Here is a 13,686-nt window from a genome sequence, read left to right on the forward strand (position 1 = left end):
CCAGTCTCACAGCAACACTCAAGCCACCACAGTAGGACAAACTGACAGACAAGGAAGAATCATAGATGTGTATATATTATGTCAGGGGAAAATTTATGCTAACTGAGTGCATAAGAATACCACCATCTTACTGACTAGTCAGGGTCCAAAACATACCTCTTTGATCTAAGGGCCTTTGTTTCTTTCCAGCACAAATGTTACACTTTTAGCTTTGATAGTAAATTCATTGGCTCATTCAACACATTTATTGAGTCCCCACTACATGCCAGGTACCAGTAAAGGCCCTAGTAACGTAGTTGTGAGTTTAATAAAAAGAAAAAAGTCCTGCCCTTCTGGAGTTTATATTCTAGTGGCTGAGGGCATGGACTCCTAGTTCATAACCCAGTTCCTCCACTGTTTTTGTAAAACAAGTATAGTGACGATGGCTTTAACTAGGGTGGAAAGCAGTGGAGGCAGCTAGAAGTGGTTGGATTCTAGGTATCTTTTGGATATATAGTCAAAAGTTTTGCTGGCAAATTATTGTTAGTTGCTGTTGAGTCAGTTTCAACTCACAACATAATGAAACACTGTCCCAGCCTGAACCATCCTGACAACTATTCCTATGTTTGAGCTCATTCTTGCAGTCACTGTGTCAGTTTATCTCATTGAGGGTCTTCCTGTTTTTCACTGACCCTCTACCAAGCATGATATCCTTCTTCAGGGACTGGTCCCTCCTGATAACACAACCAAAGTACGAGAGATAAAGTTTGGCCATTCTCACTTCTGAGGAACATTCTGGCTATACTTCCAAGAAAGATTTGTTCATTCTTCTGGCAGTCCATGAGTGTACTCAAATTTTTTGCCAATACCATAATCCAACTGCATCAATTCTTCTGTATTGATTTGATGCTGGCAAATTAAGTATGATTGAAAAAAGGAGTCAGTTATAGATGATGTTCTGGTTACCTAGTGCCGCTCTGACAAGAATATACCACAAATGGGATGGCCTTAATAAACAGGAGTTTATTCTTACAATTTGGAGGCTTTAAGTCCAAGTGCAAAGTGCCAGGCTCTAGGGGCTGGTTGAAAGCCCCTCAACCTTGGGGTCCAGCTCTATCAGACCAGCAAGCCTTGTATTTTTTGATAATTTTGAGCTTTGTTCCACATTTTTCTCCCACTTTATCCAGGATCTCCTATTTTGATCCTTTTCTGAGTTGACAGTGGTAGCCAGGCACTATCTAGTTCTTCTGGTCTCAGGGTCATGTAGGTTGAGATTCGTATGATCCACTAGTCCCCTGGACTAATTGTGTCTATGTGTCTTTGTTTTTCTTCATACTTCTTTGTTCCAGACAAGAAGAGACCAATTGTTGCATCTTAGATGGCCACTTGCAAGCTTTTAAGACCCTAGTTGCTACTCACCCAAGTAGGATGTAGAACAATGTTTTTGTGTACTACGTTATGCCAACTGAACTTTATGTCCCCTGCAACCATGGTCCCAAGCCCATGGACCCAGTGACTCACACCTCAGAGTATTTGGCTGTGGTGAAGAAGTTATCATAACTTTGCCCTGTTAGCTATGTCATGTATATGGACATTCTTATAGCATATACAAATACGTATGCAGAAATATCATCTGCCAAAATTACATATGGTCATGGTTATATTCCTTTTTGCCTAAACATATCTGATCAATTAGCCTGTCTACCTACGTATCCACCCATAGATTAATGTTTGTTTTTACTGATAATGCAGTATTGTGTATGTAAAAGTGTTTATCCTTATTGTCTGTAGAGAGTTGCCATTTTTTCCTGAGTTGGGGAAGTATATGGAGGAGACAGGCTGGGTTTGGCTGTTTTCACTTTGAGATGCCAATTCAACTTCCAAGTAGAAGCTGTTAAGTTGTTGTTGTGTGCCATCATATCGATTCTGAATCATTGTTGTTGTTGTTGTTGTTTGCCGTCGAGTCGGCCCCGACTCATAGCGACCCCTCCTTGGGTTTCTGAGGCAGTATCACTACGGAAGTAGGATTGCCCAACCTTCCTTCCGAGGAGTGGCTGGTGGGTTTGAACCGCTAGCCTTCTGGTGAGCAGTCAAGTGCCTTAGCCACTATGCTACCAGAGCTCCCTCTGAATCATAGTAACCCTATATAATGGCAGTAGTATGGCCCTGTAAGGGTTTCCTAAGCTGTAATCATTACGGAACCAATGGCGGGAGCCACTGATGGGTTTGAATATCCAGCCTTTGTGTTAGCACCCCAGAGCTTAACCATTTATAATCAGGGCTTCTTAACTATTAAATTAACCCTGGACACTTACTTTCCTAAGCCCTTTCCTTAAGAGAGTACCATTGGAAAGGACCCCAGACACTGAAGACTTGCTTTCAAGAATTTTAATTTTCACACATCTCAGTTTTCTTATCTGCAAAGTGGCTTTAATATCTGTGATAGTTGGAGCTGTGTGTCAACTTGGCTGGACCACAATTCTGTGTGGTTTAAGCAATTGTGATGTGGTTACTCCCATGATGGGATCAGATGAATATGTTTTGAGCAGCCAATCCATTGAAAGGGAGTTTCCCCAGGGGTGTGGCCTGCTTCCAGTATATTTATGGACAACCTGGGAAAAGAGACATTCTTCTTCTTCTGTGGATGGGGATTCTGTTGTGCTGCCTACAACTGTCCATGAGCGAACAATCCACCATTCGGCCTGGAGATCTTGGATTTGTCATTTGTTGGAATCAACAGCCAGTATACTGCCTGCCAACCTTGAGCTCCTCAGCCCCTGCAGCTGCAAGAGTTGGGAAAAGCCTCCAGCTTGACGTTTGATCCAAGAACTTTGGACTTGCCAGCTTCTATAAGTGTGTGAGCCATTTTCCTAAGATAAATTTCTCTCTCTATATATATAAGCTTTACTGGTTTTGTTTCTCTAGATAACCTAGTCTAACACAATATCCATCTTATAGCTTATGAAGATAAAAAAAAAAAAGTTTGTAAAGCATCTAGCACAGTAATCTAATCTTATCTAGTGTCCAGTGAGGAGTCGGACATCAATTTAAGTTCTTTGTCTTGAAGCTGGATTAAATGTGTTTAATACTTAGTGAAAGTAAAATGGGCTAAGATCTTTGTAACAAAGGCAAATAATTATTATGCCTAATAAAGAGAAAGCCCAAAGAGGTCTCATTGGATTCTGCAAAGGGTAAATTGTTAACTCTGCGGTGGTTTTAGAAGAAAGGGAACAGAAACATGCAAGAAATAAACACGGGGCGTAGTGACAGGCTGCCTTGACGACCACACTTCCCGACATCCCTCGCGCAGCCAGGCCCTTGAGCTGATTGGACGCCTTCCACAGGAGGCGAGTGGCGAGGGGTGGGGAGAGGAGGGAAGCGCGTAGTACTGTGGGTAGGAGACGGCCGTCGGAGGCGGCGCCATTTTGTGGAGCGGCTGAACCCAGCTGGAGGTTCTGGGGCGCAGACTACGGCTGCTGCTTCAGTCCCTCTTGGGGTAAGTGCGTAGGCTCCCCATATCAACCAGCGGTTCTTGCCATCGAGTCAGGCCTTTGGACTGTCCTGTCAGCCGCGAGCGGCGGCCGACCAGACCCATCCTGGTCTTGAGGGGCTAAGCAACCCAAGGCGTTGCAGGGCTGCGTCCCTTCTCTCTGCCAACGCTGTCAGTTTCCAGAGGGCGCCCCCAACCCAGCCCCACGTCTTTCGGGCTTTGAGTCAGCCCCTGCCGGCAGGCGTCCCTGAGGCCCAGTTTAGCTGAACAGTGGAGCCGTCGCCCGTCCCTCGAGGGTGTCCTGGCAGTCTCAAACCGCCACCGCCCCTCAACTGTAGCTGAATCTACTCGCCAGAAGGCTGCGCGGTGCGGGCTACGACCTCTGGGAGAGGTGCAGGCGTGTGTAGGAAGAGAAGGCAGGCCGGACGCCCAGATAGGGCGCGCAGGCCGCGTCGCCGCCATCTCGGCTGCAATATCCCACGGGGGTGGTTCCGCCCCCCCTTGGGGAGACGAGAGGAGGTACCAGTGATTCTGCCACGGCACTTGTTTCTACCAGATGGTTCTCTTCCATTTTATTACTAAAATAAATGTTCGTTGAACTCATGTTCCACACCAGTCGCCGAGAACGGCTGTATCTCGTTACGCCGCTCTTGCACGCATTAAACGCTGTCGAGCTGTGTGATGTTTTATCACCGCCAGGGTAGCATAGTGGCTAAGGCACTTGACTGCTAACCAGAAGGCTGGCGGTTCATACCCACCAGCCACTCCTCGGAAGGAAGGTTGGGCAATCTTACTTCCGTAGTGATACTGCCTCGGAAACCCAAGGAGGGGTCGCTATGAGTCGGGGCCGACTCGACGGCAAACAACAACAACAACAACAGGGCGCGGCGGGGCCATGCTGGCCACCATTTGGTGGCTTGTGGTGGTCAGGCCTGGCTCAAGACATAGTGGTTATTGTTACCGAGGAATCAGTCTTGACAGTTCAGGCTTTGAATCAGCCATTGCTCGTTTAAATGGAAATTTCAGTTAGCTCAGTATCCCAGTTTCTAAGACGTTCAAAATTTTGCAACGGAAATTTTTGAATTTCATGTTGCTACTTCTGTTAATAAAGATACTTTGATTATTGATCAACTACCACATCGGCGTTGCTTTGATTTAGAACCCAGAGAACTGATTGTAGTTTGTCCTTCTTTGCTTTGTAATCCTAAGAAGCAAGGAAGGTATCTGCCTGCACCCTTTTATGATTTTTTAATCGAATATAGAATCTAATATTTTTAAGGTTATTTCATCTTCTAGGCTTGTATTTAAAATGTTGGTGTGGTTTTCATATTTATTCATGATCAATCACAATCTTCCCTTCCCCCACTTTAGATAATCCGGTGTTTGAGGAAATTCAGCCCTCAGTAGTATCCCATCATATAGAACGATTGACTGAAGTGATTCCTCAAATTTGCAGCAACCAGTCTTGTCTCCTTGAAAAAACAAAATTTCAACCTTTTGAAGCATTGTGCTAGATCTTCAGCAGGACAATGGGTTCAGACAAACGGTAAGTAACTGTAGTGCGTGCCTTTGATGTCAACATTTTGGTGAGAACTGAACTATTTGTTAAAGATTGTTAATCAAGTAAATATGTGTCAGGCATTGCTAGACACTAAGAATACAGTATTGAGTGCATTTATGATTCCTGCTCTCACAAGCTTGCTGTCTAGTGAGGGAGTACTATATGAACTGAGCTATGATGAAGTTTCAGGTGCTGTTAGAATACATAGGAAGTATTTGTTTTCCTGCAAATAGTTAGGAATTCAAAACCCAAACCCATAGCCATCGAGTCAATTCCAACTCATAGCAAACCTAAAGGACAGGGTAGACTAGCCTCATAGGGTTTCCAAGACTGTAAATCTTTATGGAAGTAGATTGCTGCATCTTTCTTCTGTGGAGCAGCTGGTGGGTTTGAACTGCTCACATTTTAGTTTGCAGCCATATGCTTTAACCACTTCACCACCAGAGCTCCTTATAGCCAGGAAAGTTTCCTGGATAAAGTATCCTCTGAGAAGAAGCCTGAAGAGTAAGTAAGAATTAGGCAAATGAGTGGGATAGAGTGGGTAACTGAGGGTTCCTAGTGTGCACAGCCTATGCAGAAGCTGGGAGATCATTCAATCTAGCATTTAAGCACTGTTCCTCACTATAGTAAGAATTTATGAATGCCAGTTCTTGTTATTGGCCCCTAAGTAGCAAGACAGTTTAGCTTATAGATCTGATAAACTTCAGGCTATGGGTTATGTGAGAGGGAAAAAAAGAAACGAAAAGTGTTAAAGAGTTAGTGGGGGATTAAGATAAGAGCATTTGACAAGGGACAAGGTTGTAGTCACTTCTTGGCCCCAGCCAGCTACCCAGAGGGAGCAAGTAGTTGGACCTGTGGGCTTGGACCCATAGTTGCAAGGGACATCAGGCTCAATTGGCATACAATACAAAAACATTGTTCCACGTTCTGCTTTGGTGAGTAGTGACTGGGATCCTTTTTTTTTTTCCCCAGCAGCATGTTTTACTGTTTTTAGATACCATACAGCACAATGAAACACTACCCAGTCCTGTGTCATCCTCACAGTTATCATCATGTTGGAGCCACTATGTCAGTCCCTCTCATTGAGAATCTTCCCTTTTTTTGCTGACCCTCTACATTACTAAGCACAATGTCCTTCCCCAGAGACTGGTCCCTCCTGATAATACACCCAAAGTACATGAGATGAAGTCTTGCCATCTGTATTTTATTTTATTTTATTTTTGTGATTTGGGTGAAAGTTTACAGAGCAGATTCACTTTCCATACAGCAGTTCACACATACATTGTCTCATGAAGTTGACTACAATTTACCCCAGTGCAACAGCTCCCTTCCCACTTCCTCCCAATAATTAACTGTGTCCATCCCTGCATGCACCCCTGCCCCCTGAACTGTATCCCTGTGCATAAACAGCCCTTCTTTCTCCTGTGATTGTTCTGTCCAAGGAGTGTATCTACCTCAGGTACATGTTCAACTCATATGTCTGTATTTTGTTTGGCTGGAAGCCACAGGTGTATGTTAAATTCCAGACCTGAATGGCAGCTAGGGACCATAGTCTCAGTGATTCTGCCAGGCTCTGTCAGACCAGCAAACCTGGTCCCTTTTTTTCCAAATGATTTTGAGTTTTTTTCCACATTGTTCTCCCTCTCTATCTGGGATCTCCTACATAGATCCCCCTGTGAGTAGTTGACAGTGGTAGCCGGGCACCATCTAGTTCTGTTCTCATAGTTGTATAGGCTGAGGATCGCACGGTGTACCAGTCGTAGGGACTAATTGTTTCCATGAATCTTTGGTTTTCTTCATTCTTCTTTGCTCTGGACGAGGAGAGACCCATCATTGCATCTAGATGGCTGTTTGCAAGCTTTTAAGATCCCGCAACTGGGATCTAAAAAGCTTATAAGTGGCCATCTGAATGCAATGATGGGTCTCCCCTCCTCCAGAGCAAAGAAGAATGAAGGAAACCAAAGACTCATGGAATCACTTAGTCCATGGTGCACCATGTGATCCTTAGCCTATATGACTGAGACCAGAAGAACTAGATGGTGCCTGGCTATCACTGTCAACCACTCCGGAGGGGATCTGTGTATATCCCGGATAGAGTGGGAGAAAAATGTGGAACAAAACTCAATATCATTTAAAAAAAAAAAAGGGGGGGGGGACTGATGGAGCCTGGTGAAACCCCTGAGACTATGGCCCTTAGGTGCCCTTCAGAGCTGGAATTAAACTCACTCCTGTGGCTTCCAGCCAAACAAAAGACAGGCATAAGAGCTAGTGCCTAAGGCACTTGACTGCTAACCAGAAGGCTGGCGGTTCAAACCCACCAGCCACTCCTTGGAAGGAAGATAGGGCAATCTACTTCCGTAGTGACACTGCCTCGGAAATGCAAGGAGGGGTCGCTATGAGTCGGGTCCGACTCGACAGCACATAACAACAACAACAACAGATACACCCCTTGGAGAGATCTATCATGGGAGAAGAGAAGGGCTGTGTATGCACAGGGAGACAGCTTGGGGGGCCGGGCAGGAGTGCATGGGAGGGAAAGACCCAGGGAAGAGGTAACTAGGGGGAGGAAGTGAGAGGGGAGCTGTTGCACTGTGCGAGATTACAGTCAATATCATGAGACAGTGTATGTTAACTGTCGTATGGAAGATGAATTTGTTCTGTAAACTTTCACCAAAATCACAGTAAAAAAAAAAAAGAGAGAGAGCATTTGTCTTCTGTGTCACCTGTAGGCACTCCCTCTTAGATCATTTGATTTAAAGTCAAACCTTTACTTATCTAGCCATTTGCCTCCTTGGTATAAAGATCAGCTTCAGTGATGGATCATATTGATAGCTCAGACTTGGGAAATGTCTAGGTCACGTGATGTTATTGTTTTAATGCTATATGAGCAGTCTGTGGTTCCAAATTACTTACTAAATTGCATTTTAGAATCTCTTAGCCATGTATTTCACATCATCAGGTAGTCCTAAACTACTTGTTTCCTGGTTTCTTTTTATTACATTTGTATTCTAAATTGAGGCCTTTGTAAGCCTTTTTGTTGTCTTGTTCTTGCCCATTAGTTTTATGAATTTGGGAAACAATTTATGAAAGAACTATTTATATATGTGGTCAAGTGGGTTTAAACCTCTTCTTGTTAGATTTTTGGCTGACCATCCAGTTATGTTTAACAAGTGGGAAAAAAATTAATTAGCTCATCCAGGTGTTGGTCCATTTCTCAGTAGATATACCCTTGAGAGTGGATGAGTCAGGATATACCCTTGAAATTGAGTGAAATCCTAGTAATAGCTTTATTCCTGTCTTTGGTCACTGAGAGCTGAAATGGGAATAAAAGGTGTGCTGTGTAGACCACAACTTGAGGAAACAGGAATAAACTTGAGCAGCCTGACCCTTTCCAAAAAATATTTGATAGTTGTATTTTCCATTTTAGCATAAGTTCCTGAGAATTATCCTTGGTTTTAGAAATGTGTTTTCCCAATGGTTGTCTTTGTCTATGATAATAAATTGTAAAAAAATATAACATTAAACTATTTAGATATATCTTATAAAATGAGTAGTGCAATCTGTGTGTTTGCAACCGTGTTTTCTAAAGGTACAAAATGTAATTTACTTTAGATTAAATGAAAGTTATTTTCCTTGGCAGAGTGAGTAGAACAGAGCGTAGTGGAAGGTACGGTTCCATCATAGACAGAGATGACCGTGATGAGCGTGAATCCAGAAGCCGGCGGAGGGACTCAGATTACAAAAGATCTAGTGATGATCGGAGGGGTGATAGATACGATGACTACCGAGACTATGACAGTCCAGAGGTGAGTGACCAGCATCTGTTAGAATTATGATTTGCATGCTCAAAATCTGCTAGCACTGTTGAAATAAGTACACCAGGTGTGGAAATCTTTTGCAGATATGCAGAGATTTTTGTCTCATACAACTGTTAGATATAGTTGGCTCATATAAGTGACTGTTGTTGGATGTATATTCAAAACCCCTATTATTTTGAAATACATTTGAACTGACTATAATCTCCAAGGACAAACTGAGCCTTATAATAATAGAAATAATAGCCAGCATTTACATAGGGCTTACCAGGCACTATGCTGAGCACTTTATGTAAACTCTTTTGAGTCTCACTGTAACCCTACAAGGTAGGTGTTAATAATGCCTATTTCAAAGATGAGATAACTCACTGCCATTGAGTTGATCCAACTCATAGCAACCTCTTCTTGGGTTTCCCAGATGGTATCTCTACAGAAGTAGATTACCCAATCTTCCTTCCAAGGAGTGGCTTGGGAGTTTGAACTGCCTGCCTTTTGGTTAGCAGTCTGATGCCTTAGGGACTATGCCACCAGAGCTCCCAAAGATGAGATAGTGGAGGCATAATAATATAAATATTGAATTAACATAGCTTTTTTTTTTTTTACATTCTTCTCATATACATAGTTTTGTTTAGAATTAATTGTGCTGCCCATATAACTATGCACTACCTTTTTTTTTCCTTTTTCGACTGAATTTTTTCTATAAATAAGATCTTTATAGTGTAATAAGTAATGATATTTAATTGTGTATTGATGTACTGTATACTGTACAGTAACTCAGTAAACCATTCTTCCTGACCTAAAGGTTTGTTGCCTTTGCCTTTGTTTTTTTTTTTTTTTTAAAGACAACACTGTAGTGAGCATGATCATGATGGAGGTTGTCTCCACTGACTTTCTTCCTAAGAACGATTCTTAGGATAAATATCTTGGGAGTGGAGGGCCTGGATCAGGAGTATAAATTCATTGTGATTTTAAGTGCAATTTTTTGTTTGTTGTAAATTAGAGGGAGCGTGAAAGAAGAAACAGTGACCGATCAGAAGATGGCTACCATTCAGATGGTGACTATGGTGAGCATGACTACAGGCACGACATCAGTGACGAGAGGGAGAGCAAGACCATCATGCTGCGTGGCCTTCCCATCACCATCACAGAGAGTGATGTAAGGGGATATGACAGTGCTAATGGGTAGTCATAGGATCAACAAACTTCTAGTTGCTACCATTATTTTACAATGTTACTGTTTTTCTTCAATCTAATGTCTCAGCCAGTGAAATACTTTTATCTTTAGGATAGAGTTCTCTCAACTTTGTTTGGTGGTAAATTCTGTGTATATTTAGGCCTTGGGGGCCATAAGAGTTTTCAGAAATTCCTTGGTTACAAGGAATAAGTAATTTTCTTTTAGTAGCCCATAGGAGGAATTCCATACATTTTTTTTTTTTTTGAACTGGTTATTTATTAGGTGAGGATGTATCTATTGATTTACAGATAGCATTCTCCATAACCTGTCCACACTTTGATTTGGTGAAAATTATACCATCCATTTGAAACCTCTGAGAAATCTGTTGAAAGGGAAGACTCTTTCCTAGCTTTCCCTCTCCTTCGTCTGTCCAATGAGGTTGGTGGTGTGCTAGGCCCTGCCTGATCTCCAACATCTCTGGCCCTCACCCTTTCCTTCCACCCGCATCCACTGCTGTTTCCCCTTGGGCCATTTTGAGTGTGTCCATCATTCTACCAGCATGCCTTTTTCTGGTTGCAGGCTCTCTCTTGTGAAGTCTTTTGTGATCTCTCAGGCAGATTTTCTTCCTTATTCTCTTTCCAAAGCACTATATTCATGATGACAACTGCATTCATAACTCTTGCACTGTGGCTATGAACATGCATGTCTCATTTTCCCCACCCGTTATCTCTGTGTTCCCAAGCCTTGAACACAGTAGACTGCTAAGCCAATGTTATTGATTAAATGATTGTGAAAAGGTTTTGAAAGATGTTTTTAAAAGAAGTAAATGCACAGCATTACTCCAGTATTGTCCTGGAGTATTCAAAGTAATAATATGACTAAAGTTTAGTTGAATTTTAGACATGGGTGAAGATTGAATTTGCACAGCAGTAGGATTCTAAGCCCTGAAAGTAACTAATGTGACTGTGAATGAGATGTGGTGGTAGAGTTAATAGGGGGTAATAATTCCATTATTTGTAATCCACTGCTTGCCTGCCTGTTCCTCTCTGTGTACTGTTAGGTCCTGCAGTGACGCAGAGCCATGGATCCTATTGAAGGGCTGTGGAAGCTTATTTAAGGAAGGTTGTTACTAGTTTGGAGAAGTAAGGAAAGGCTCCGTGGAGATATTAGTTGATTCTTGAGGGCTAGAAATGCCTTGTTTTTGGGAAAGAGTGTGATGGAAAAACCCTCCAATCACAGGAGCAGACCTGCCAGTAGAAAGTTAAAAGAAACCGCCATCGAGTCGAGTCCGACTCATAGTGACTCCTCCTTGAGTTTCCAAGGCAGTATCACTGCAGAAGTAGATTGCCCAATCTTCCTTCCGAGAAGCGGCTGGTGGGTTTGAACCACCAGCCTTCCTGGTTAGTAGTCACATGCCTTAGGCACTACACCATCAGAGCTCCTGAACAGTGCCTAGCAACCAGCTTGATTCAGCCAAAGCCACGGGCTTTTGTTGGTGCCGGGAGGGGTGATGGGAGGGTTAGAGGGTGGAAAGGTACTGTTGAGGCCTGGTAGCAGAGTCTGTGCCTGTTTAAATTACAGAGGGAAAGAATGTTAGTGGGTAGATGGAGAGGCCAGCGCTAACAAGAACTGAGCTTCAGTAGCGGCAACAGTGAGCATGTGGAGTAGAGAAGGTGTGGAAACCTGCAGGTGTTGATTCAGGAAGCCTTGCTGGTTGATTAATTGTCCCCTCAGGGAAGAGTCCATTAGGCATGTGGCCCTGGGAACCTACAGAGGAAGTGGGTGGCATGATAAGAACAGTACCCTACCTATCTTTTTAGGGCTGCCCTGCTGGTAATGAAATAGGATTGTATGCTTGTGTATTTGAGGCTTTCTTCAAGAAAATAGACATGCCTACCACAAGAAGGCTGGTTTTCCAAGTAAAGTTTCTTTCAGGATCTTAATAATAAAACATTGTAAAATTATAGCATTTAATCTCCTGAACTATATAGTACATTGTTACTCTTTCTTTCAGTTTGGTTTCCCCACTGACCTGTAAACTTTTCTAACAGTGTTTAGTTACTTCATTGCATATGTATGTGTGTGTATATAAACTTGATACATATTACTGTTGCACTATTTTTACAGTAACTATTTTTAGTTACTATTTTAGTCTTTCTGGTAACTAACTTTTTTAGTTACTGTGTTATTAAGCATAACCCATGCTGGCTTAGTGTAGCACTTTTGTGAGAGGAAGTACATACAGAATCCTGCATGCTTTGCATATGACAATGACAATATGGTGCTGTTAAGAATGTCGGTTTCACAAATTTGGCTGTTTTTCCTGGCTGTATTGGTGAAGAGACAATAAGGGCTTAGTCTGACATGTTCAACAAACCTACCAACCATTAGGTGTACCTCAGAGGTCAGTGACATGCCCTCTGCCTTTTTAAGATTTCATTTTCTGGCTGAAGCCTTAGAACAGAAAAGACCACGAGCTTCAACTAAATGAAAGAGGCTTGAGGGGCTTCATGTCATGAGCAGGGCCATATATCATAAAGACATTTGCGCCTGAGGGAGATCCCCAGGTGGCATGTGTTACTGGTTGCCATCCAGTTGGTTCTGATTCATAGCAACCCTATGTACAACAGAATGAATCAGGCCCCATCCTGTACCATCCTCATCATCATTGCTGTGTTTGAACCTCTTGTTACAGCCACTGTGTCTATCTTGTTGAGGGTCTTCCTCTTTTTTGCTGTCCAATTTACTTTACAAAGAAGCTCTGGTGGCATAATGAGTAAGGCATTTGGCTGCTGTTCTGGTTACCTAGTACCACTCTAACAAAGATATACCACAAATGGGATGGCCTTAACAAACAGTTTATTTTTACAATTTGGAGGCTTTAAGTCCAAATTCAAAGTGCCAGGCTCTAGGGGTCGGGTGAAAGCCCCTCAACCTTAGGGTCCAGCCCTGCTTCCTGTTCCTGGCCCACTGGAGCTAGAGGTGTTTCTTCACTCAGACAGCTGCTGGCTGCTGAGTCTGAGAAGCCCCCAAGGTTGACAAGGAAAAAGGCACAGTCCCCATGTTACCAAACCACACGGCAGGCCATTAACTTAAGTCCATTTGTAAGTCCCAAGGTTGGCAGAACATAGGCTGCTGAGCAACGACACAGCTACATGCAAGGTCCAAGCATGCCATAGGCTAGAGACCATTCTCAGAGCTTCTCCTTATATGCAGGAAGCAGACCACACCCCAAAGGCAGCTAGTCAGCTGCTCACAATAGATTCCACCATGGAGTTGATTACCAGTCTCATCATGGGGAATACTACATCCAGCTGCCCAGCCAAGTTGACACACAAACATAACCACCACAGCTGCTAACCAGAAGGTCGGCAGTTCAAGCTCACCAGCTGTTCTGTGAAAGGAAGATGAGACAATCTACTTCTGTAAAGATTTCCAGCCTTGGAAACCCAGTGGGGGTCTCTTTGAGTCAAAATCAACTCGATGGCAATGGATTTGGTTTTTCTTGGTCTACTTTACCAAGCATAATGTCCTTCTCAAGGGACTGGTCTTTCCTGATAACATATCCAAAGTATGTGAGACAAAGTCTTGCTATGTCCCTTCTAAGGAGCATTCTGGTTGTAATAAATCCAAGGTTTATTCATTCTTTGTCAGTCCATGGTATATT

At 43.0% G+C, this 13,686-nt stretch overlaps 1 protein-coding gene across 1 annotated transcript in view; it reads left to right on the forward strand.

Annotated features, from left to right (window-relative positions):
- Positions 1–4,998: 4,998 nt before the first annotated feature.
- The window catches only part of RBM5 (RNA binding motif protein 5), a 25,105-nt gene continuing 16,417 nt past the window's right edge, over positions 4,999–13,686 (forward strand). Inside the window, exons 1-3 of the mRNA XM_007951981.2 lie at positions 4,999–5,015; positions 8,671–8,836; positions 9,846–10,001. Of these exons, the coding sequence (XP_007950172.1) occupies positions 4,999–5,015; positions 8,671–8,836; positions 9,846–10,001 (339 nt within the window). The remainder of the gene's footprint in view (positions 5,016–8,670; positions 8,837–9,845; positions 10,002–13,686) is intronic.

This window comes from Orycteropus afer, unplaced genomic scaffold (assembly GCF_000298275.1).
Source record: "Orycteropus afer afer isolate SDZICR_OR568_19922 unplaced genomic scaffold, OryAfe1.0 scaffold00323, whole genome shotgun sequence".
Taxonomy (NCBI): domain Eukaryota; kingdom Metazoa; phylum Chordata; class Mammalia; order Tubulidentata; family Orycteropodidae; genus Orycteropus; species Orycteropus afer.